General features: G+C 42.9%; 2 protein-coding genes across 5 annotated transcripts in view; one reads left to right on the top strand and one right to left on the bottom strand.

Moving 5' to 3' along the window:
* The window catches only part of GYG1 (glycogenin 1), a 36,570-nt gene extending 13,090 nt beyond the window's left edge, over positions 1–23,480 (top strand). The window contains exons 3-9 of one of the 4 annotated variants that reach the window (XM_028731252.2): positions 1,810–1,984; positions 2,571–2,733; positions 3,129–3,182; positions 11,506–11,632; positions 20,618–20,837; positions 22,362–22,412; positions 22,636–23,480. In XM_028731252.2, the coding sequence (XP_028587085.1) occupies positions 1,810–1,984; positions 2,571–2,733; positions 3,129–3,182; positions 11,506–11,632; positions 20,618–20,837; positions 22,362–22,412; positions 22,636–22,821 (976 nt within the window). In that variant the 3' untranslated portion in view covers positions 22,822–23,480. The remainder of the gene's footprint in view (positions 1–1,809; positions 1,985–2,570; positions 2,734–3,128; positions 3,183–11,505; positions 11,633–20,617; positions 20,838–22,361; positions 22,413–22,635) is intronic. The other 3 variants (XM_028731255.2, XM_028731254.2, XM_028731256.2) reach the window with 3 other exon arrangements.
* CP (ceruloplasmin) overlaps positions 1–24,227 on the bottom strand; it is a 569,984-nt gene that overhangs the window by 451,626 nt on the left and 94,131 nt on the right. The gene's annotated exons all lie outside the window — the stretch shown is intronic.

Here is a 24,227-nt window from a genome sequence, read left to right as displayed (position 1 = left end):
TGGCAGTGATGAAGTGGGGGCTGGTTTAGCTGGCTGCCTGGCTTGTCTCCCTCCTCTCCCACAGTGCAAGCTACAACCTGTACACTATCCCAGTGATAACATCCCACACTGCAGCTCCTCCACACACCAGCACCATTCCTCCTAGAAGCTGGGGTAATACTAGCGTGGGGAGGGATTGCTACAATAATCATCTTCTCTGTGGTCTGAGGATTCTGAAACTACTTTTGTAGTTACAGGTAGGTAGCCGTAAAATTTTTTCCTTCCAGTAGCACTTTAGGGACCAACTAAGTTTGTTATTGGTATACCATCTGAAGAAGTGTGCATGCACACGAAAGCTCATACCAATAACAAACTTAATTGGTCCCTAAAGTGCTACTGGAAGGATTTTTTTTTTTACTTTTGTAGTGAGGAATAGAGCAGCAGAAGGTAACGTGAGAAACATCCCCAATATGCTACTGCTTGCAGTACAGTGGTGCCTCGCAAGACAAAATTAATTCGTTCCGCAAGTTTTGTCGTCTTGTGATTTTTTTCGTCTTGCGAAGCACGGTGTCGGGAAAGTTTTGGAAAAGCTTCAAAAATCACCAAAGTCTTCAAAAACCTCAAAAAAGGCTACCACACCGCGTGCTATGAGTTGCTCCTCGAAGTCAAGTCGCAACTGTATTAACGGTGTTGAGAAAAAGGAAACAAACTTGCAAGACGTTTCCGTCTTGCGAAGCAAGCCCATAGGGAAAATCGTCTTGCGAAGCAGCTCAAAAAACAAAAAACCCTTTCGTCTTGCGGTTTTTTTGTCTTGTGAGGCATTCGTCTTGCGAGGTACCACTGTATCATGTTTTTTAATAAGCTTTGAATTTGAAGAAGCAATTTAAGCATCTGATATCAAAGAACTACAAAACCAGGTCTTCAATTACAGTTTTTGGCGAAGAGGTCTCCTGTCTTACCCAAAGTTGACTCTGCACAGTAGAAATACAAATGTTCAGATATTGTCTCAATACTCTTCAAATGTAGAGTTGTAGAATGCTTTCCTGTTTATTAACGGCATAGTTGCTTCTGCATTTAACCCTTTTGTGCATGTAGCAGTTTATCACTCAAATATATTTATGTGTCATGTTTTAGTAGCTGCTTTTTACATGCAATGTAAATGGTGTGTTTACTATGCATACATAATAAAAAAATGTTACATAAGCATTTCCATAAAACCTAATCTTTAGAAGTCCCTCTCTAAAATGTCATATGGATTTAGAGGGAACTGAAGGAATTACACAAATTGTAAGTGCACTGCAGCAAGGTCCAGTGTCCAAATGAAACAATTGTTGCTACAACATAATAGCACAGAATCAAAATAGCATAGGAGCTTCATTTTTAAATTTTATTGGTGTTCCAACAGTGCTGACATAAAGTGTATTCTGTAACCAAATTGGATGTTGTATGAATATCTCAACTGCTGCCCAGAAGTCTTTGCACAGTCTCTAAAAGCTCCTTCCTCAGCTCCTGCAGCTTAAAATAGCCAGCTGTCTTATCAAGTGTGTTCCTAGATCTTTCAGACCCATATGTCTGTGTGGGTTTATGCAGGTCCTATATATGCTGACAGTCCTTCTATGCTACTAATTCACGGCCTTTCAAGAGCCTGAAGGTGTGCTCTTTAGAAAGTTGCCACATGGCTAGGCAAATTCCTAAAGATGTGTTCTTGAGCGGAAATGGAATGAATGGAATGAACCCCCTTTCTCAAAGGATCGGTGGAGAGGTGGGAGTTAATATGGTTGAGAGCAAGCACTGAGCATTGATGTAAATTATGACCATTCGTTTCAATAGGAAAGTATTGGAAAAAGTTTTTGATGAAGTAAAGCCAGTGGATGTCTTGGACAGCGGAGACTCAGCCCATCTTGCACTGTTGAAAAGGCCCGAGCTTGGTATTACGTTGACAAAACTCCATTGCTGGGAACTAATACAGTACTCAAAATGCGTTTTCATGGATGCAGACACGATGGTATGTACTACTTGTTTAAGAACACATTTGTTTGCTGGATTTCTTAACGTTTTAGGTGGATATTTATGCAGCAACTTGAGTCGCGTGCGTATTATTAAAACAGATTGTTTTGCCATGCTTGACTTGAGACCTGTGTGCTCGCCAGCATGCTGCAAGAGAAGCTAAACTTAACCCACAGCATTGAATGCACCCAGCTGTTTTGTGCCAGCAGCAATCTCTTTCCTCTGCCAGTATATGGGCAGTGATGTCATCCTAAGAACAGAAGCTAGGTTGCATGAGAAGTTCCTAATGTAAGCTGTGGGGCAACCTCACAGAATCCCAGAAGTGTCTGCATTGTCTAGAAAGCAGTTTCTTCTCACCACTGCAAAGCTGGGGCAAGTAAGGGCAACATGGTTTTTCTGCAGTTGCAAGGAAGTTGTTCTTGGAGCTTGACTGCATAGAGTGAAATGTACTTTTCCCCAGGGAAAAACTATGCCCAGGTAGCAAGTCTTAAACTGTGCAGTACTCTGAGAAAGGGGACTTATATCATTGCATTCATGGCTGGAGTACTAAATTTGTACCCCCAAACTTTCTTCCTGTCTACTAGGTTTTGTCAAATATTGATGAACTTTTTGAAAGAGAAGAGCTTTCAGCAGCACCAGATCCAGGCTGGCCAGACTGTTTCAATTCAGGAGTTTTTGTCTATCGGCCTTCCATTGAAACATTCAATCAGCTGTTACAACTTGCAACAGAGAAAGGCAGCTTTGATGGTATGTGCCTAACTGGTTCCGAGCAATTGTGGGAAGAGCTTTTTTTTTAAAAAAATACTTTGTGAATGTTGTACTGTGACTCAAAAAAAAAACCACTATGTAGGAAATATTTAATGCTTGAACGACTCTGTGCTTTTTGAAAGCTTTCTATAGATTGGGGTTTTAGTTCAATGGATATATGAAACATTAATAAGATTTCCTTAAATTGACTGAAGTGCAGAGGGAAGTAGGTAATCTGTCGATAAATCGGCTGTCTGTATTTGATTGAAATAACTACAAGGAGAGAGTCTTTTAAAGTTGCAGATTTTTCCTTTAACTGCCAAGAGCTTTCATATATCTGATAGTGGTTCTTGTGATTCTGTTCCATGTAAAACCAACGCTGCTTTATTTCCTAGTTCTGCCAGCTTTCTTACCGGACATGGAACCCAAGTCATGGCGTGAGCCAACAAGTAAATAATTAAAACAGGAAAACTGATATTTTAAAGCATGGCTACTTTTGGATGGCTTTAACTTGAGTCAGTCGCTCAATAGTCAAATAGGAAGTGTTGCAGATGCTTTGGAGAACAGAAGTAGAAGGGAAATCTCGCTGGTTGCTCCTTTGCTGTGCAAGTGCCATTATATATCTGCTGGGAGAATGGTATAATCAAGGGAACCCTCTTTTGACCATTGCAGAACAGTGTGGAAAAACCAGTTCCAAAAATAGCATGTAGAGAGCTGGGAGTGCCGTAATGCCTTTTGCATAATGCACCCATAGCAGGAAGTGGGGTACCACATTTTCAAACCCTCTATAGTCACCCAGAATACAGTCGGGGGGGGGGGGGAGTATTTGATCCCCTGCTAAATTTGCCCGTTTGCCCTCTGAGGAAGAAATGACCAGTCCATAATTTTAATGGTAGGTTTATTGTAGCTGAGAGAGACAGAATAACAGGAAAAACCCCAGAAACCTAGAAGACAAAAATCGGAGATTGATGTGCATTATAATGAGTGAAATAAGTATTTGATCCCCTATCAACCAGCCAGATGTCAGGCTACTTGGTATCTTCACTGTATGTAACGAGCTGAGATGAGAAGCACCTGCTGTAAGGGAGAGGTCTTACCTGTAATCCCAGCTCGTTACAGTACCTGTACAAAAGACACCTGTCGACAGAAGCAATCAATCCAGCAGATTCCAAAGTAGCCACCATGACCAAGACCAAAGAGCTGTCCAAGGATGTCAGGGACAAGATTGTAGACCCTCACAAGGCTGGACTGGGCTACAAGACTATTGCCAAGCAGCTTGGTGAGAAGGTAACAACAGTTGTGCAATAATTCACAAATGGAAGAAACACAAAATAACTGCCAACCTCTCTCGGTCTGAGGCTCCATGCAAGATCTCATCTTGTGGAGTTGCAATGATCAGGAGAATGGTGATGAAGCAGCCCAGAACTACACGGGGGGAACTTGTCAATGATCTCAGAACAGCTGGGACCATAGTCACCATGAAAACAGTTGGTAACACACTGCGCCATGAAGGACTGAGAGCCCGCAAGGTCCCCTTGCTCAAGACAGCACATGTACAGGCCCATCTGCAGTTTGCCAATGCACATCTGAATGACCCAGAGAACTGGGTGAAAGTGTTGTGGTCAGATGAGACCAAAATCGAGCTCTTTGGCATCAACTCAACTCGCTGAGTTTGGAGGAGGAATGCTGCCTATGATCCCAAGAACACCATATCCACCATCAAACATGGAGGGGGACATATGCTTTGGGGGTGTTTTTCTGCTAAAATGACAGGACACCTTCACCACATCGAAGGGACGATGGATGGGACAATGTATTGTCAAATCTTGGGTGAGCACCTCCTTCCCTCAGCCAGGGCATTGAAAATGGGTTGAGGATGGGTATTCCAGCATGACAATGACCCAAACACATAACCAAGGCAACAAAGGAGTGGCTCAAGAAGCACACTAAGGTCCTGCAGTGGCCTAGCCAGTCTCCAGACCTTCATCCCATCGAAAATCTGTAGAGGGAGCTGAAGGTTTGAGTAGCTACATATCATCATCGAAATCTTACTAACTTGGAGAGGATCTGCAAAGAAGAGTGGGACAAAATACCTCCTGAGATGTGTGCAAACCTGGTGGCCACCTACAAGAAACATCTGACCTCTGTAATTGCCAACAAGGGTTTTGCCACCAAGTAGTAAGTCGTCTTTTGCAAAGGGGGATCAAATACTTATTTCACTCATTATAATGCACATTAATCTCTGACTTTTGTCTTCTGGGTTTCTGGGGGTTTTCCTGTTATTCTGTCTCTCACAGCTACAGTAAACCTACCATTAAAATTATGGACTGGTCATTTCTTCGTCAGAAGGCAAACAGGGAAATTTAGCAGGGGATCAAATACCTTTTCCCCCACACTGTACCTGCTCATGGAGTTCTTTGCAGTGAATTGTCAGATTAAGGCTGGAAGGCATTTATGCCAGGCTTCCTCAAACTCAGCCCTCCAGATGCTTTTGGCCTACAACTCCAATGATCCCTAGCTGGCAGGACCAGTGGTCAGGAATGATGGGAACTGTAGTCTCAAAACATCTGGAGGGCCGAGGTTGAGGAAGCCTGATTTACGCCTTCCTTATCTCCAAAGATGCAGATAAGGAGAAAGATGCAGCTGCCTTGTCAGTGGAAGTTGAGCACTGCTGTCTGCAGCTACAACTCAGAGGGGTAGAGCTATGTTATATATAGCTTCAGACAGCTTATTTGAGCAGGGGGAGGTTGCGTTTCAAGTTCACTCCTGCCTTCTGAATACTTGCCCCCTCGTCCCTGGCTAATAAATCACCCGGGATTGACTTGTTGAATCCTGTTGCGGGAATAATATTTCACCATTATAAATACGTCAGCCAAGCTTTTAAACAAAATGTTAAAATAGTTTCTGTTATGTGTTTATATCTCCCTTCTCATCATATTGCATGATATCCCATTTTCCTCCAAGAGATTCAAGGTAGCAAACATTGTCCCCACTCCCTATTTTTTTATCTTTACAACAAACCTGTTAAGTAGATTAGCCTGTGGGAAGGTGATGGGCCCAAGGAATCGCAACCAGCTTCCTGGGTGAGTGGAGATATGAATCATGGTCTCCACTGTCGTACTAAATCCCACTAACTCTCAGTGTACATAGTAAGAAGGTCTTCCAGGTCTTCAAAATGCTTCTAAAGGCTTCAGTCATTTATTTATTTATTTTGGAACCAATTCAATCCCTGGCAGAGAAGAGTGGTAGAGATGAAAATTTCCCATTCAGACCACTCTAAAACAAATATCTTCAGCCATGCTACTTAACACAAGGGTTCAAACATCTATTATAGGATTGGATGGACCAAAAGGTAATTACTGCTTCTAAGAGTGAACTTGGGTAGAGAAATGACTGGAGATAATGGGAAACAAAGGAAAGTTACTATTTGTGTTGCCAAGTCAAACATTTGCACATTCCAGCCTTTTCCAGGCAGGTTGTGTTCAGCTTGAAGTTGCCTCGAGTGCCGTTAGGCAGCCTCTACTGTAAGAGCTGATGGGGAAGGAAGCATAGTAGTAGCTCAAGCAAAGATGTTTGGAGCACCGTCAGGCAGCAGTGACCAAGCAGAAAAGGCTGTTGGGGAAGATCAGCTGCCAGTTTCCAGCCCCCAGCTGCCTTGGTTCTGCAACCTTCCTCCCAGCTTTGGACATGGGGAGGTGACCAGGATCACCAAGCAATTGCTAGGACCATCCTTGCTAACTTCCACATCGTAAAGATTGGGTGGGGAGAGGTTTGTTGTTCATCATGCTTGCCTGATGGTGGCTTCACAATTGCTGTAGTGAACAGAATTATTGTAGAAGGGCAACCCTGACATTTGCAAAAGTTAAAAAGAATGGGGGACCCCCCCCCAACGAAAGTCCAATGTGGACTGAGTATGCTCAGAAAGTATGGGATATTGAGTATTTGTTGGAAAAAAGAGAACCTGAACTTGGGGAAGCAGAAGGCTAGCTTAATGTGAAGGTGCACTAGGCTTGCTTGAACCCTGAAGGGAAACCCTTTTGCTAGGAGATAGGCTTATAAATAAATGCATCCTTTTCTTGCTTAGGCTGGCCACTTGCATGGGCACACCCAACAGGGCCATAATGTATTGCAAGCAAGATAGTGCAGTAGGAAAGAGCCCCCAGGGCTCAAGAAGTCACATAAATTAGACATTCCACATTGGGTGACACCCCTGAGCTTGCTTGCTTGTTTTTATAGCATCATTTTCATTGTTAACAAGGCTAAATTCTGCTGCTTGTGATGGAGTGTTTTTGTTCTTTAACAAAATTCTCTGTGTAGGTAATGGTGAAGATGATGGTTGTTCTTTGCTATGATATTGTATGGTTCAAGTACATGGGAATTCTGCCTAGGGAAAGGCTATTTACACTACTTAGAAGCAAAAGCTTTGCTTCTGTTCATAGCTGCACAGTTGAATTGGCTTCAGTTTGCTATAAAATATACATGCAGACTAGATACTGACACCACCATGAATGGATTACCATGGGAATGCAATCCTAGCTAGTCTGGAGCAGAGGGGAAAACATTCTAGGGCTGCATTCTCATAGATTAAATTTGCTACTAAAGTTACTTTCTAACTTTCGGAATTGCTTGCATTGGTCAGTGGAAGCTAAGAGAAAGTCCTAAGAGGCAGTTCTTGTCCTGATTTCAGTTGCTTTCCACTAGATGCATTTGTTCCAGTGAATGAAAAATAACAGGGAGTGCAAAATAAAGTACCCATGTCAAATAGCAAGAGTTATTTGGGACTATACTTTTGAATCACTTTACTGTCTGTGCTGTAACTTAAGCACTGGCACCAGTAGAGCTGGCATGGATACGAGAAGGCTTGCAGTAAGAAGAATAGTGATTTCATGGTGTTTTGTCTGGAACAAAACACAAGTAGAAGTGTTGTGTTCTTTCTGACTGTATTTCACTCATTTGGCTTTGGCATAATAAGATAGTTTTGAATTTATCCGGGGGAGGGAGAGGGAGAGAGAAGCAAGTGTGTTGAATTTCATTCGAAGTGGAAACATTATAATGGGTAAACTCTGATGCACATTTGAAAGCAAACCTCGAGTGATATATTTCTGCTGTGGAAACTAGAAATAGAAATGAAGCTGTTATTTCCTTAGAAATGTGTGCAGCGTCTGAGGGCTTTTCTTTCCTAAGCTTTGTGAAATCCTTGCCAGCAAGTAGCCCTGAATCTAGATTACAAACTTGATACGGGAAAGACTGAACCAGAACTTCAGTAAGAATTTGATAACCTTGTATAAGTAGTAATCTTGAGTCTGTAGAAAGCAATCCTAGTATACTTCAATCTGCCTCTTTGAAAAGAAGCATATGGAAAGAATTCCGTTTCACAAATCTTTCAGCTGCTAATGAGAAAAAAACAATGCAATGCACCTCTTTAGAGGAATAGTTCAGCTACATAAAAGGGCACTGGGCTTAAAACTTGAAACACCAAACAGTAGGATATGCTTGCTACTACAGAGTTCAGAAATGACATTATTTCCAGCAGGCATACCGTTGACAAAGTCAGAATTTATGGGTTAAGTGTCCAGAACCAATATATCCAATAACTTATAGGTGGTGGTGGTTCTTATTATTATTAAAAATTATATTCTGTCCTTCACCCAAGGATCACAAGGTGGTTTACAATATAAAAACACAAAAATAGTAACAAACAAACAAAAAATACCCCCACCACACAGAGAGTGTGTTTAAAACAGGGGTAGGCAACCTAAGGCCCATGGGCCAGATACAGCCCAATCGCCTTCTCAATCCAGCCCATGGATGGTCTGGGAATCAGTGTGTTTCTACATGAGTAGAATGTGTGCTTTTATTTAAAATGCATCTCTGGGTGTAGGAATTTGTTCATTCCCCCCCCCCCCCGCCAAAAAAAAAACATCGTCCGGCCCACCACATGGTCTGAGGGATGGTGGACTGGCCCACAGCTGGAAAAGGTTGCTGGCCCCTGGTTTAAAAGGTCATAGATTGTCTGATTAGACAAAGGCCTGGGAGAAGAGGAATGTTTTTGCCTGGTGCCTAAAGATATGTAGTGAAGGCGCCAAGCAAGCCTCCCTATGGAGAACATTCCACAAACGGGGAGCCATTGCAGAAAAGGCCCGTTCTTGTGTTGCCACCCTCCAGACCTCTCATGAAGGAGGCACACGAAGAAGGGCCTCAGGTGATGATCACAAGGTGCAGGTTGGTTCATATGGAGAGAGGCGGTCCTTGAAGTATTGCAGTCCTGAGCTTCTAAGTAGTGTGGACAGTTTGTCTCTCCTTGCGTAAATGAAATGTTAAAAGCTACTATCAGTCTTATGTAATAGTTCCTACATTTTAAAGGTAAAGGGAACCCTGACCGTTAGGTCCAGTCGTGACCGACTCTGGCTTTACTGGCCGAGGGAGCCGGCGTTTGTCCGCTTCCGCAGATGGTTTTTCTGGGTCATGTGGCCAGCATGACTAAGCCGCTTCTGGCGAACCAGAGCAGCGCACAGAAACGCCGTTTACCTTCCCGCCGGAGCGGTACCTATTTATCTACTTGCACTTTTGTGCTTTCGAACTGCTAGGTTGGCAGGAGCAGGGACTGAGCAACGGGAGCTCACCCCGTCGCAGGGATTCGAACCGCCGACCTTCCGATCAGCAAGTCCTAGGCTCTGTGGTTTAACCCACAGTGCCACCCGCGTCCCAGTTCCTACATTTAGTTATTGTTAAATTCATGTTGAGAATGTATTGACTTATCTGGAATTCCTGCTGCCTTAAACTGAAATGGATCTGAGCAGTTGTCATTTGATGTGGAGTGGCCTGTGGCCCTCCAGAAGTCATTAGATTACAACTCTTATCATCCCTGACCATTGACTAATAATAATAATAATAATAATAATAATAATAATAATAATAATAATAATATAATATAATAGAAGCTGTCTGCCAGTATGTTATTGATCCAAATAGTAACAACTGATGTAACGATTATGGATGCCTGAAAAGCCATGAACTTCATTTTTCCCAGGCTACACCTAAAACCCAGACGTTTCTGTCCGAGCTCTGCTCAGGCATACAAAATCTGCTTGGGTCTGCCAAGTTTTGCTGTGGCTTTGGCTCTAGTTCTGAACACAGTCATTAATTGGGTCACTGGAGCAACTGCATTAAGTATTTGGGGCCTGTTTACCTGAGGGACAGCTTGGTCCCATTTGTGCCTATCTGACAGTTTCTTTGATCTGTTGAACATGTGCTTTTTAGAAATGCCATATAATGCTCATTCTACGTTTGCAAAGGGTTGAGCTTTCAGCATGGTAACACCTATGTTTTGGAACTCTCTGCTTAGTGACATTATGTAGACGTCTCCAGGTGTTTTTTATGCCTGCTGGAATCTCTTTCCTTTCACCAGATCTCTGATTTAGTTTTGTATGTTTCTAAAAGTGTGTTTCTGACTTTTATCTGCTTTATTGATTTTCTTACATACTCTTAAGATAGTGTTTCAATTTAAAAAAAATATAGATTTTTCTAACTAATTAAAAGCTGGTGTCCATAACTCTTGTACAGCAATATGTCATACATGGGGCTGCCTCTGAAGACGGTTTGGAAACTGCAGCTGGTGCAAAATGCAATGGCCAGATTGCTCACCAGAATAAGACGGTTTGAGCATATAGCACCAATCCTGGCACAACTGCACTGGCTGCCAATTAGTTTCTGGACTCAATTCAAAGTGCTGGTGTTGACCTATAAAGCCTTACAGAGCTCAGGACCTCAATTATCTTAAGGATCACCTTGCCTTGTATGAACTGACCCAGACCCTGCACTTGTCATCTGAGGCCCATCTCTATGTCCCCCAACCTAGAGAGGTTCAGAGGGAGACAACAATGGAACTGGCCTTTTCTGTGGTGGCTCCCAGATTGTGGAATGCTCTCCCCAGAGAGGCTCACCTGGTGCCATTACAACATGTCTTTATGCGCCAGGCAAAAACATTCTCTTTACCCAGGCTATTAAATAATCAATGGCCTGGGAGGAGGACTGTTGTTATGACTATTTTATTATTAGACTGTCTGTCAGTATGTTTTTTATTACGTTTTTATCGATGTTCTGTAATGTGTTTATCAGAAGATCCCAGGGCAGTGTACAATATTATAAAGGGTGGCATATAAATTGAATGAATGAATGAATGAATACATAAATAAAACCCCTCACTTAAGGGCAATACACCACTTTGACAATACAGTGGTACCTTGGGTTACAAACACTTCAGGTTAGAGACTCTGCTAACCTGGAAGTTGTACCTCAGGCTTTGCCCCAGGATGAGAACAGAAATCGGCGGGAGCGGGAGACCCCATTAGCTAAAGTGGTACCTCAGGTTAAGAACTGTTTCGGGTTAAGAACGGACCTCTGGAACCAATTAAGTTTATAACCAGAGGTACCACCATATCATAGTTGCTGCCTTGCTTCTCTCCAGAATTGGCTAGGCTGAGTTGCACAACACACAAGGCCCTGTGACATCTATCTATTGCTTTCCACACTGCAAAATAATCTGAAGGCGTACTGTATGACACACACAGCCCCTTCTCAGGTCACTGAAGCAATTGCCTTGGGTAAAATGCCAGCAGTTTGGAGGCAAGAATACAAACTCATGAGTCACTGGTGCTTGCACACATCTTGATTAGACAAGGGGACAACTAGCACTTAGAGCTGTTGTTATTGGGTTGCTCAATTATGCATTGTCATGGCCCCTGTTAAACTCTTACCATGTCTCTCTTTCAGGTGGGGACCAGGGTTTATTAAACACTTTCTTCAGCAGCTGGGCAACTACAGACATCAGCAAGCACCTGCCATTTATTTATAACTTAAGCAGTATTTCGATCTACTCCTATCTCCCAGCATTTAAAGCGTAAGTGGACAAAATGTATAAAATCAACTGACATAGGTGGTTTCTCCTGTTCATGTTATGTGAAGGCTGTTTCCAAAGTGGAGACCAGTCTGGTCTGTGCTTGTTCTTGCAAGGTGCCACCAAGCAAGAACAAATAGAGTTGAAACAAGAGATTATGACCTGTTGATATGAAAGTGTTCATACCTCATTTAGGACAGGAAGTTATTTGTAAGTCTGACTTTGCTAGTAGACTTCAATCTGTTCTAAATTAAATACCTAAGCTATGTCGATTACAGCTGGGGGTGGATTGTGTGAGGTCTTTTCCACTCCTTTATCTTGCAACAGCCATCTGGGCCAACTGTGTTTTACAACAAATATAATGTCTTAACTTTAAAGGCAGGACTGGGGAACCATTGGCCACAGCCAGCCTAGCCCAGTGGCCAGGAAGAACAGGAGTTGTAAGACGGCTTCACCTGCTTCCTGATCTTTGTTCTGAGCACTTGTCCTGATGTTCCTCCATAGCATGGAGGTCCTGCAGTGTGGCTACTTTACATCCATGACATGGAATGCTGAAACCCCTGGTCCATGTGGGAGGTGCCCATGACCCTGCTCCTTCCAAAGCTGCTAATACCCATCCTAAAACTGCATCCCCTGTGACCCAGGGATGGTCACCCCACCCATAGTATAGGAGCCTTCCTACCGTCACAGTACAGAAAGGACCGGTAATGCAAGACATAAGCCACTTTTGAATACTTCCCAATTGTCTAAAACCTCCACAAATGTAGTCCACATTTGCTTGAGAATGAGTGCCAACATGACTGTTGGAGAGGCCTGCTTTCAACCCCCCCACCCCAGCCACTGCTGGGAGAGAAATAGGCTAGAACAACAAATGGCTCTGTTCAGTTGCCACCTCTGATCATGTGGGCAAGTGGGCATTGCAGTGTCCCTACAGAAATGCAATATGGGTACTCTGTAAAATCCTTTGGAAAAGGAATGAGAATGCCTTCTTAAAAAGGTAATATTAAGATAGTCTAGGACTTCAGGAAATACAGTGGTACCTCTGGTTGCAGATGGGATCCATTCCAGAGCTCCAGTTGGATCCCGAGGTTTCCACAACCCGCGGAACCGTTTCTGCGCATGCGCATGTGGCGAAACCTGGAAAAATACTTCTGGGTTTGCTGTGTTCACATCCTGAAGGATACGCAACCAGAGATGTTCGTATCCAGAGGTACCACTGTATTGTGAGCTGTTGGACACTGAGGCACAGTGTGTGTTTGTGTGTGTGTGTGTGTGTTTCCTTTGAGTAGACACGATGCACAATAGTCGCATCCTACATTTAAAACTTACGGTGCCAGCCTCTATGGGTCTATTCAGAAGTAAGCCCTGTTAGTTCAATTGATTTACTCTCAGGTAAATGAGTATAGGATCGTAGCCTTAAGTCCCTTTGACGAGAGCCGCAGACCATATGGTCTTAGTCAAAAACATATACAGCATAGTGTATCTATTTGATGAAGATGATCAATTGATGAAGATGATCATCCAAATGTCATAGACCGAATGGAGCAAAGAGCATGCAGACCTAGTGGTGGGAGGAGAAAATCCTTAAATAAGAGACACGGGGGAATGATTAATGGACTTCAATGTCTGTACACTAATGCGCAAAGCATGGGAAATAAACAAGATGAGCTTGAGCTCCTGGTACAGCAAACTAAATATGACATAATAGGAATCACTGAAACCTGGTGGGATAAATCCCACGATTGGAATGTAATAATGGAGGGATACAATCTATTTCAAAGAAACAGACCAGACAAGAAAGGAGGAGGAGTGGCGTTATATGTCAGGGATGTGTATACCTGTGAAGAGATCCAAGATTTAGAACCTCAAAGCCAAAGTGAGAGCATTTGGGTCAAAATTAAGGGAGAGAAGAATAACAGTGACCTCATTGTGGGAGTTTACTATAGATCCCCAAGCCAAACGGAGGACATAGATGATGCCTTCCTGGAACAGATGGCCAAGCATGCAAAAGGAAGGGAGATAGTAGTAATGGGGGACTTCAATTACCCGGATATTTGTTGGATGTCAAACTCAGCCAAGAGCATAAGGTCAAACAGATTCCTCACTGCCCTTGCAGACAACTTCATTGTCCAGAAAGTGGGAGAAGCAACAAGAGGAACAGCCATTTTAGATCTGGTCCTAACCAATGTTGATGACCTGGTTAGTGGGGTAGAAGTGGAAGGATCATTAGGCGCGAGTGATCATGCTCTTCTGAAGTTTACTATACAGCGGAAAGGAGCAGCCAAGCATACTAGGACTCAATTTCTCGACTTTAAGAAAGCCGACTTCATAAAGCTTAGGGAAGTGCTGGGTGAGATCCCATGGACAGTAATACTAAAAGGAAAGGGAGTTCAAGATGGCTGGGAGTTTGTTAAGAGGGAGATAGTAAAAGCACAACTTCAGGCAATACCAATGAGACGGAAACATGGAAGGTGCCTAAAGAAGCCAGGGTGGCTATCTAAAGAACTTTTAACTGAGTTAAGATTAAAAAAGGATGTGTACAAAAAATGGAAAAGGGGGGAAACCACCAAAGAGGAATTCAAACAAATAGCCAGCACGTGTAGACACAAAGTCAGAAAAGCTAAAGCACAAAATGAACTCAGGCTTGCTAGAGAGGTTAAAAGCAACAAAAAAGGCTTTTATGGGTATGATCGTAGCAAAAGGAAGAACAAAGAAACCGTGGGGTCACTCAGAGGAGAAGATGGTGAAATGCAAACAGGGGACACAGAAAGGGCTGAACTCCTCAATGCCTTCTTTGCCTCAGTCTTCTCCGATAAAGAAAACAATGCCCGACCTGAAGAATTTGGAGCAAATGATTCAGCAGAGGAAACACAACCCAGAATAACTAAGGAGATAGTACAAGAATACTTGGCTAGTCTAGATGTATTCAAGTCTCCAGGGCCAGATGAACTGCATCCAAGAGTATTAAAAGAACTGGCAGATGTGATTTCAGAACCACTGGCAGTCATCTTTGAGAATTCCTGGAGAACAGGCGAAGTCCCGGCAGACTGGAGGAGGGCAAATGTTGTCCCTATTTTCAAAAAGGGGAAAAGAGAGGACCCAAATAATTACCGCCCAGTCAGTCTGACATCAATACCAGGGAAGATTCTGGAGCAGATCATTAAGCAAACAGTCTGTGAGCACCTAGAAAGGAATGCTGTGATCACCAATAGTCAGCATGGATTTCTGAAAAATAAGTCATGTCAGACTAACCTGATCTCGTTTTTTGACAGAATTACAAGCCTGGTAGATGAAGGGAACGCAGTGGATGTAGTCTACCTTGATTTCAGCAAGGCATTTGACAAGGTGCCCCATGATATTCTTGTAAAGAAGCTTGTAAAATGCGGTCTTGACTATGCTACCACTCAGTGGATTTGTAACTGGCTGACTGACCGAACCCAAAGGGTGCTCATCAATGGTTCCTCTTCATCCTGGAGAAGAGTGACTAGTGGGGTGCCACAGGGTTCTGTCTTGGGCCCGGTCTTATTCAACATCTTTATCAACGACTTGGATGATGGACTCAAGGGCATCCTGATCAAATTTGCAGATGACACCAAACTGGGAGGGGTGGCTAACACCCCAGAGGACAGGATCACACTTCAAAACGACCTTGACAGATTAGAGAACTGGGCCAAAACAAACAAGATGAATTTTAACAGGGAGAAATGTAAAGTATTGCACTTGGGCAAAAAAAATGAGAGGCACAAATACAAGATGGGTGACACCTGGCTTGAGAGCAGTACATGTGAAAAGGATCTAGGAGTCTTGGTTGACCACAAACTTGACATGAGCCAACAGTGTGACGCGGCAGCTAAAAAAGCCAATGCAATTCTGGGCCTCATCAATAGGAGTATAGCATCTAGATCAAGGGAAGTAATAGTGCCACTGTATTCTGCTCTGGTCAGACCTCACCTGGAGTACTGTGTCCAGTTCTGGGCACCACAGTTCAAGAAGGACACTGACAAACTGGAACGTGTCCAGAGGAGGGCAACCAAAATGGTCAAAGGCCTGGAAATGATGCCTTATGAGGAACGGCTAAGGGAGCTGGGCATGTTTAGCCTGGAGAAGAGGAGGTTAAGGGGTGATATGATAGCCATGTTCAAATATATAAAAGGATGTCACATAGAGGAGGGAGAAAGGCTGTTTTCTGCTGCTCCAGAGAAGCGGACACGGAGCAATGGATCCAAACTTCAAGAAAGAAGATTCAACCTAAACATTAGGAAGAACTTCTTGACAGTAAGAGCTGTTCGACAGTGGAATTTGCTGCCAAGGAGTGTGGTGGAGTCTCCTTCTTTGGAGGTCTTTAAGCAGAGGCTTGACAACCATATGTCAGGAGTGCTCTGATGGTGTTTCCTGCTTGGCAGGGGGTTGGACTCGATGGCCCTTGTGGTCTCTTCCAACTCTATGATTCTATGATTCTATTTCCCAACCCTGATGTAGCCTAAATTATTTCTTTATGATGCCAGGCGTCAAGAGTCCAGATTTAAATTCTCCCTGGAAATTGTAAGGTTTAAGTAAATATCTTAACCCATGCCACTCATATATCCAGAAGTTAATGAGCGATTTGTATGAGCAAGTCTCCAGGCAACATCAAGTAACTAGAGTTCTGTGGAGCAGCTAACGTAAGCAGTGTGTTCGGTGGCTCAGGTTCAAAATGTCTTGTGATCGCAGCATCATATGAAGCACTGTCAAGTTAAAATTAGAAGACTTATTCTTGGAAGTCCATGCAAACTGGAATGAATACATAGTACTGAGTGGTTGGTGGAGAGAATATCTGGCTCAGTGTATGGTATTGTGGTGTTGTGTCTTTAAGCTGTTGACTTACTTGAATCATGTGATACCTGGTTCCTATGATTCACCTCCTTTCTGTTTTGAGGTCAGGTTTGTTGTCTCTGCTTTTGGTGGACCCAAGGCCATTCCTCTGCCCATTCAAGTGACAGCTTGAAAGCCTGAGTCTCTGGGAAACTTGTGGCTTTCAGGGAGAATGAATCTGAACACAAGATGTCCCCACCCAGGGGATTCAAGCTGTGCCAAGCAGTTACAGCTCACGGAATGAATGACATTTTAAACCCTGTTATGATCACGTCTAATCTGCTGGCTTTTTAGAATGGAAAAGGGGATTTATCCAAAACAGGTGCAAACCTCAGCCTCTTAAATAAAATCCTTCAAGCAGTGATGTCAGGGTTCCAAATAGGTTCAGGTAGCTAACTTAGCATTTTGCTCAGGCGAAAAGGCAGTTGGCAGTGGACAAATGGGATCAAATTACTATACGGCAGGCCTAGAATGCATGTTAACTCGGCAAATGAGTTGCCCATTAGAATCCTACTAAGTTGACCTGATGTATTACCTAACAGCTCATTCAATCTTCCCACATACCCCAAATAGGCTGCCTTTCTAGTTCGGCCTCTGCCCCTCCATTGCTCTGAGCTTGACTTTGGCTAGTCAGTGTACACACACACACAGAGAGAGAGACTGACAGACAGATTGTCCAAATCATTCTATAACTCTGCTAGAAGTCCACAAGGGAGGGGATAATAATTTCATCCAGAATCTACAACCAGCTGCAGGCCTAACTCCCTATAGTAAAATGATTCAAGTATCTCCTAGACCAGTGAACTATGAAAACTATAGAAATCACCCAGATGCAAACTGTTGTGTGAAACGACCAAAGCAACTTAGAGATGAGAAGTCAGAATTGAAAAGCCTTTTTAAATAACATTTCTTCTTTTTTGGTACTTTAACCTGGAAAAGGTGCCCTATATAGTACTGCACGGGGTTTGCAGAGGACATCTTTTCCCTTCCATCTAGCCCTAAACCTTTCCTCATTATGCTTTAGAGCAAAAGCACTCAGGAACAAGCCTCTCAGCTTGTATTGTTGCTACATTGCTGAGGGAAAGAGTGTTAACCTTGGAATATGCATTCTTCTTCCCACGCTTGCCTCCCGTGATACTATAAGCAGTCATGGGCTCAAGCAGGCAAATTCCTTCCATTCTCTCTCCCTTTTTTTTTTTACGTTCAACCGAAAGCTTCAGCATTCAGTGGCTTAACTGCTCTTGACCCTAGACTTGACCTCCAGACTTGCTCTGCCTGACTTCAGTTCCATTGAACATCTTGTTTCCTTCCCAAAGGGCAGGCACCGGGATAGGTATTTTTGTATCTTTCTGCTGCTAACTGCCGTAAGATCTTCAGACACAAATTTAAAAGGATAAATAAATACATTTGCTCACAAAAAAATAGTATTTTTCATACCTCCATATCCTCAATATTCTGTAGATCTTGGAAACTCACCAAGCCCTATAAAACCTGTATTTTTTAACACCTAGGAAGTCATCTGATTTTATGTAGAAATCATCATCTCTTTTCTGAGTGGCCTTGTTTTGCTTCCAAGCAGGCAATTTACCCACCCAACTTTGCTAGTAGAAAGGAAAAGTTGGGGACCTCCGTCAGATCATTGCAATAATAGCAGTGACCATTTTGCATTATGCCCCTGTTCTCTGGTCCAAAAGGACCCATGTGTTGATGATCACGTGTCAATGAGACACACCTAAAATTTCAGCCTGTAATGGGTCTTTGGCCTGCAATAAAATAACAATAACAGCATTTTGGAGGTCCCTGGTTGCAAGGTAGTTATATTGGTCTCAACTAGGGCCAGGGCCTTTTCAGTACTGGCCCCGACTTGGTGGAACACTCTGTCACAAGAGACTAGGGCCCTGCGGGACTTGACATCTTTCTGCAGGGCCTGCAAGACAGAGCTGTTCCACCTGGCCCTTGGTTTGGACTCAGTCTGACCCTTATGTTTCCCTCCCCTTATGGTTTTGATCTATGGGCTACTTTTAAAATGAGGCTGCACTTTAAATTGCATTTTAACCTGTATTTTAAATTGGGTTTTTTCCCCTATTATGTTTTTACTGTAATTTTACTGGTGTTAGCCACCCTGAGCCCGGCTCTGGCCAGGGAGGGCGGGGTATAAATAAATATTATTATTATTATTATTATTATTATTATTATTATTATTATTATTATTATTAACAATATTTAGAACTCATAGTGGATTGACAGGGAGAGACAAGACAGATCCATCCCCCCCCCTCCCCAATCTTCTATGAAGGCTTTGTCCTGTTGAGGACTTGGGTTTGGGACTGGCCGCCAGGATTTTGTATTACAGGCACAGGGGTTGTGTTCTGGGTCATTGCGCACTGCGTCACACGTAAGCCCGTTTCACCCAACTTCTGGAGTCAAAAGTGGCACGCGCATCTGCAGCCCCCCAGAAAATAGTTGTTCCCTCAATATTGAAACCGGGAGGTTTTGAGAAAGAGGAAAAATACGGTCTTCCTTCCTTCCCTCTGAAACTTTCCCATTTAGATGGGAGGTTTCCTAGCTTGGTGGCTCACATTTGTCGCCCAGTGTCTCCCAAGATACTTGCCGTAAAATTGCTTGAGCAAGCCAGTTGTCCTTTCAGCTGACACCTTCAGCAGGGCAAAATTCTAAAATGCTTTAAACCTGCCAATAAATGTCAATAACTATCATGTACCCTCATATTGGAGGTTAGAGATGTGGCTAAACCTTGTTTGGATTTTTGCCCCCAAATCCACTTGTCAAGACTCGCTACCAGACCAAATTCAGCACTTGGTTGCATGCATGAGCTTTGTGCTATATTGGCTAGCATGCAGTAACTGCTGTGCTAAAATGCTACATTCCTCCATTGTTTTTGATGGGCAGCTCTCACTTCCAACTTAGGGGAGGGGAAAAAATAAGTCTATAGGGACCAGATATTTTCCACGTCCTTACAATGGGGCATACAGTGGTACCTCGGGTTACATACACTTCAGGTTACACACTCCGCTAACCCAGAAATAGTGCTTCAGGTTAAGAACTTTGCTTCAGGATAAGAACAGAAATTGGGCTCCAGCGGCGCGGCGGCAGCAGGAGGCCCCATTAGCTAAAGTGGTGCTTCAGGTTAAGAACAGACCTCTGGAACGAATTAAGTACTTAACCCGAGGTACCACTGTACTAGAATTCTCTCTAGTCTAAACCAAATGAAAATTGTGTTAAGTTCTGGAAGCTCACAGATAGATCCTTGTTGGTCCCCTTACACTTTAGTGTCTTTGAACTACTTCTACCTAACTAGGGAGCCACAGACTTGCAAAAAAACAACCACCCAACCCATGTTATTTCAGGGTGTTTCAGTTTTGCTTATGAATAGATAAACTGTTAATCACTCATATATTTGTATATATGGTAAAGATGGAGTTCTATTGTGTAATGCTGTGGAAGCACAGGAACTGTGCAAAATTTGGCATAAAATCCAGCATTTTAGGGATTTAATGCTCTGGTTATTTAAAAAATGTTCTAGTCCTAAGGCTGCAAATCAGTATTGCCATGCTATACGGTGTGAACACTAGCAAAATGTTTAGATGCTAGAATGGGGCCGATTGAAGGCTTGGTTGTCAGAAGGAGCCCTAATGACTTGCATACCTCTTTGCTATTCACATGACAAATTGAAGCAGAATGAATTATGCAGACTATGTGCTACTTAATACAGGGCATAGAACAGTGTTTCTATTGGCACTGAATTGTGCAAAATCTCACCTGCTTCAAATGGTGATATGCAGCCTCTTGCTTCATATGGGGTTTCCTGCTGAGCAATTGCCCTAATACTTATATGAAATCCCGGTAGTGGTGGCTTTCTGGTGGTCTTACAACAGCTTCCATTGTTTGTTGTATTTAATGCATACAAAAATGAAGTTCTAGTCTTGGTATACTTTTTTAAAAAAAATCAAATCAATGTAAAGCAGTTACAGAGGTTAGTTGCTTTTTTGTAGAATGGATTAGGTATGCTTACTCCTGTGTAGAGGAGCCATGACAAAGTGCTCCCTTCTGCAGCCACCCATCAAGCAGAGCTCCTCCTGTCAGGTGCCTTCCAACTCTTAAAATACTATGATTTTGTAGGTTTGGGACAAATGCTAAAGTGGTTCACTTCCTGGGAAGACTGAAACCGTGGAACTACGCGTATGACTCCAAAGCAAAAAGTGTCAAAGAAGATGCTCAAGATCCCACAGCGATTCATCCAGAGTTTCTCAATATGTGGTGGGACATCTTCGTCACAAACATCTTGCCATTGCTACATCAACATGGTGTCGTTAAAGATACAGCTACTGGTGTAAAGGCGGTAGGTCTCCTTAATGTATTTAACCTGCCTTAACTGGAGAATTGTGTTGTGGGGGGGTAGGAGGATCACGTTCTTTGCGCTTGTGAGAAAGCCATTACTTGGCCTGAAACTAGCATGGTTGCTACAAAAACAGCTTGCAGTCCTGCAATAACAAGGCTACTTAGGGATAATGACCTCAGCCAAAATGGGTTAGCTTTTTCCTTAATGCAGCACACTGGCTTGGAGCTGCAACTGTTAACTAGTGGTTGGGTACCAGAATAAGTTTAACACTTCTGGACTGTGCTAATGGTCAAACTAAACAGTAACTGGGCCAGGCTTACCTATATTAAGTGATCAGTAACCAGATTCTTTAAAGGTTTGTCCCACATCCCTAAAATGTATTACTAGATATTACAGTTTCATACTAGTTTTTGCTAACACGGTTGTTAAGGAAAAGGGGGTCAGGAAGCATGCACATAAAGTAGGATTGAATGTTAATATAGTAAGCCTTGAATCTTGAAGATTCAGCTCTATTATTTTTGGACTGTGTAGACAAATTGGTGTAGATCGGATGGCTGCGACTGCTGTCTTCACACTGCATTATTGCAATTTGGAGAGGTCTTATATGGTGACTGGCCTGAACCATATGAAACTCACTAGACTGAATTGTTTGGCATGGATCATTACAAAATGCTTACTGAAAACTCTATTAATCATACGTGCACAGTGCTTGGTGGTAACACTTTCTAACTGCTACTTAACATTCTGTAAGCAAGTGGTCCAGAGCACTATTGGTTGTATCTAATTAGGTTGTACTCAATGGTAGACCCTTTGAAACAAATGGACCCAAGTTAAGTCATGGCCATTAATTTCAATAGGCATACCTGGAATGTGAATTATGGTGGATACAGCCCTGCATCTCCAGTAGTCATCATTTGATTCTGTATACCAATGGATTTTTCTCTTGAACTTCAGATCTAGCAGGTTTTCTGCCTCTTAACACTCATTTGTGTACTTTGGAAGTGAAATTAGTAAATATCCAAATTGCCATTTAAACATCCAGATTCGGCAAGATTCAAACTTAGACGGCTTAGGACTCGTGCGTGAAACCTCCAGACACTTCATGTTCTGTTTGCAGTGCTTGGCAGCACCACATATGCAAACTTGTCAAAAATTGATTTTCATGCGGATGTGCTTGCAATTTTTTATCAGCTCCCTTATGCGAACAGAAGTGGCAGTTGATCTGCTTATCTCTAATGGTGGGGTTGTACCTGCCATCTTGGATTTTTGTATTGTAATGAAAAGGTGTACCTGCAGATTCTCAATGATGATAAGCGAGAACTGTCATGACTCTAGTCTTTCCCTGTCTTAGCTAGCCAAAACTACTTGGCTTTAGCTTCTCATGCATGCAGTGCAGCTTTGAACACTTAAGCTTGGTATACAGAAAACAGTAGTTAAGTGCAGTACCTTTGGGTTGCAGAAAGATCTGTTCTTTAGCTATGCTTTCTGTTTCCCCTATTTCACCTTTCTAATGAACTGTTGCAGCTATCGGGCTTGGTCTATACACTGGCTTTCTCTTGTGGCTTCTGCAGAGAGGTATGAAGAACTTACACCTGTTGCTAAACTACCCATCTGCTGTCTCGTTGACTTGGATATGCCCTTCATTATTTTACAGCTCCTTCATTGTGTAAATGGTGCTTGCTGCTTTGCATGGGAATCTCTCGTTGGTTTTCCTACCCGCTGCTCTGTCGCTTTACGCCTTACCCCTTCTTACAACAATGCAGTGGTACCTCTCCCACTCATTCTTCTCTCTTTTCAGGAAGAGGTAGCGGAGGCCGTGTCCCACTTGTCACTTTCATCTGCAGCCGTGCCAAACTCGCCGCCGTCACCGCCAGCTATATCCTCAGAAGAGCGCAAAGAGAGATGGGAGCAGGGCCAGGCTGACTACATGGGAGCAGACAGCTTTGACAACATCAAGAAAAAACTTGACACCTACCTCCAGTAGAGGCGCACTTGTATCTGCTCTACAGACAACAGCAATACAAGGACGTGTTTCACAGCTATAGCAACTAGGAAAGTCAGATAGGGTCAAATTAAACTTGCTAGCAGCTTTGCCCACTGCTCAGCTGAAGGCTGTTGGCAGTACCGCAGGTAAGAACTGAGCAAAAGCTGTTGTTCTAAGTATGAATCCTTATCCTTGTGCCAATCATGTGTCCAGTAGCCAGATCTTCTCCTCTTGCACAAAACCTGTAAAAGAACTTGTTGGGAACAGGACACTCGACTGGCGTGATACTCCAGGCTTACACCTATAGGACTGTTGTGCTTTACCTCTTCCTTTCACCCCTCCACCCAAAACAACCCCAACCACCATGTTTTGCTTGCTATGTAAAAATAAAGACTAGAGGTTAAGGCAGCTACAGTGAAAGGGGCCTTACAGTAAGGACATCAAAAAAAACATGCAGCAGCAATCTGTGTAAAAACATTGCTTTTCTGTCGATTCCAGCCATATGGAAGACTTCTGACCAGACTTCTATGCACAGTACCTATAGCATGGCAGATACTTTTGTTCAGTTCTGTGTACTTCTGGGACTAGCAAACCTTTGAACTGTTAACCTGTAAAATGGCACTGAACATGCACAATAAAAGAAATCATGGTAAAACCTATAGCACTACTCAACTTTTGTCAAGTGGCAGTAAAAACTGCCCCCTCAAGCCTACTGCTCAACATCTGTAGGCTGTGACATTAGCATAAGCTTTCAGAGCAGAGCTTGTGAAAGATTTGCTCAATATTACTGAAAAGCATCTGTTCCACCATTACATTTTTGCTGGGCTAAAACTGGTTCTGTGTTCCTCTTTAGTATGGTAAATAGTAATGGTAAGATCATAGGTGTGGCACATGGTACAAAGGAGAATGGGAAGTGTGTGTGTCTTTGAGTTCCATTGGATTCTTCTGTAGTTCATCTAAAACAGAACTAAATTTCTGGCTTAAGAAAACAATGGCTGCCATAAAGATGTGGTCAAAGTGCTTACACAAATGCTGTCGGACACCTAGCCAACTAAAGACCTAACAGCCATTCTTTCATGGAAGTGAATATATTTCTCTCAATATACTCCTCGCCCATGTCAACAGAGTAGTGGTGCAAACAAGGCTTTATGAAGCGTGCATATATACATGAACCAGATTTGTTTCTATTCTGTGGGCTGTTAGCCTGGGTTAATTTTAGTGCACCATTAAAATGCCTGATTATGTAATTAAAAATAAGTGTTTAACACAGCACAACTACATGAATGGCTCAGAAGGGTGATCATATGTAAAGCTGACTTTAGAACTCATATCTATTAAATAAAAATCAACCCTTGCCCGCTGCAGCACTCTGAACTACATTCATCCAGTTATAACATGTCCCTGTA

This window comes from Podarcis muralis, chromosome 6 (genome assembly GCF_964188315.1).
Source record: "Podarcis muralis chromosome 6, rPodMur119.hap1.1, whole genome shotgun sequence".
In the NCBI taxonomy this organism is placed as follows: Eukaryota; Metazoa; Chordata; class Lepidosauria; order Squamata; family Lacertidae; genus Podarcis; species Podarcis muralis.
The sequence above is the reverse complement of the archived record's forward strand: the minus strand, read 5'-3'. Positions and strand labels throughout refer to the sequence as shown.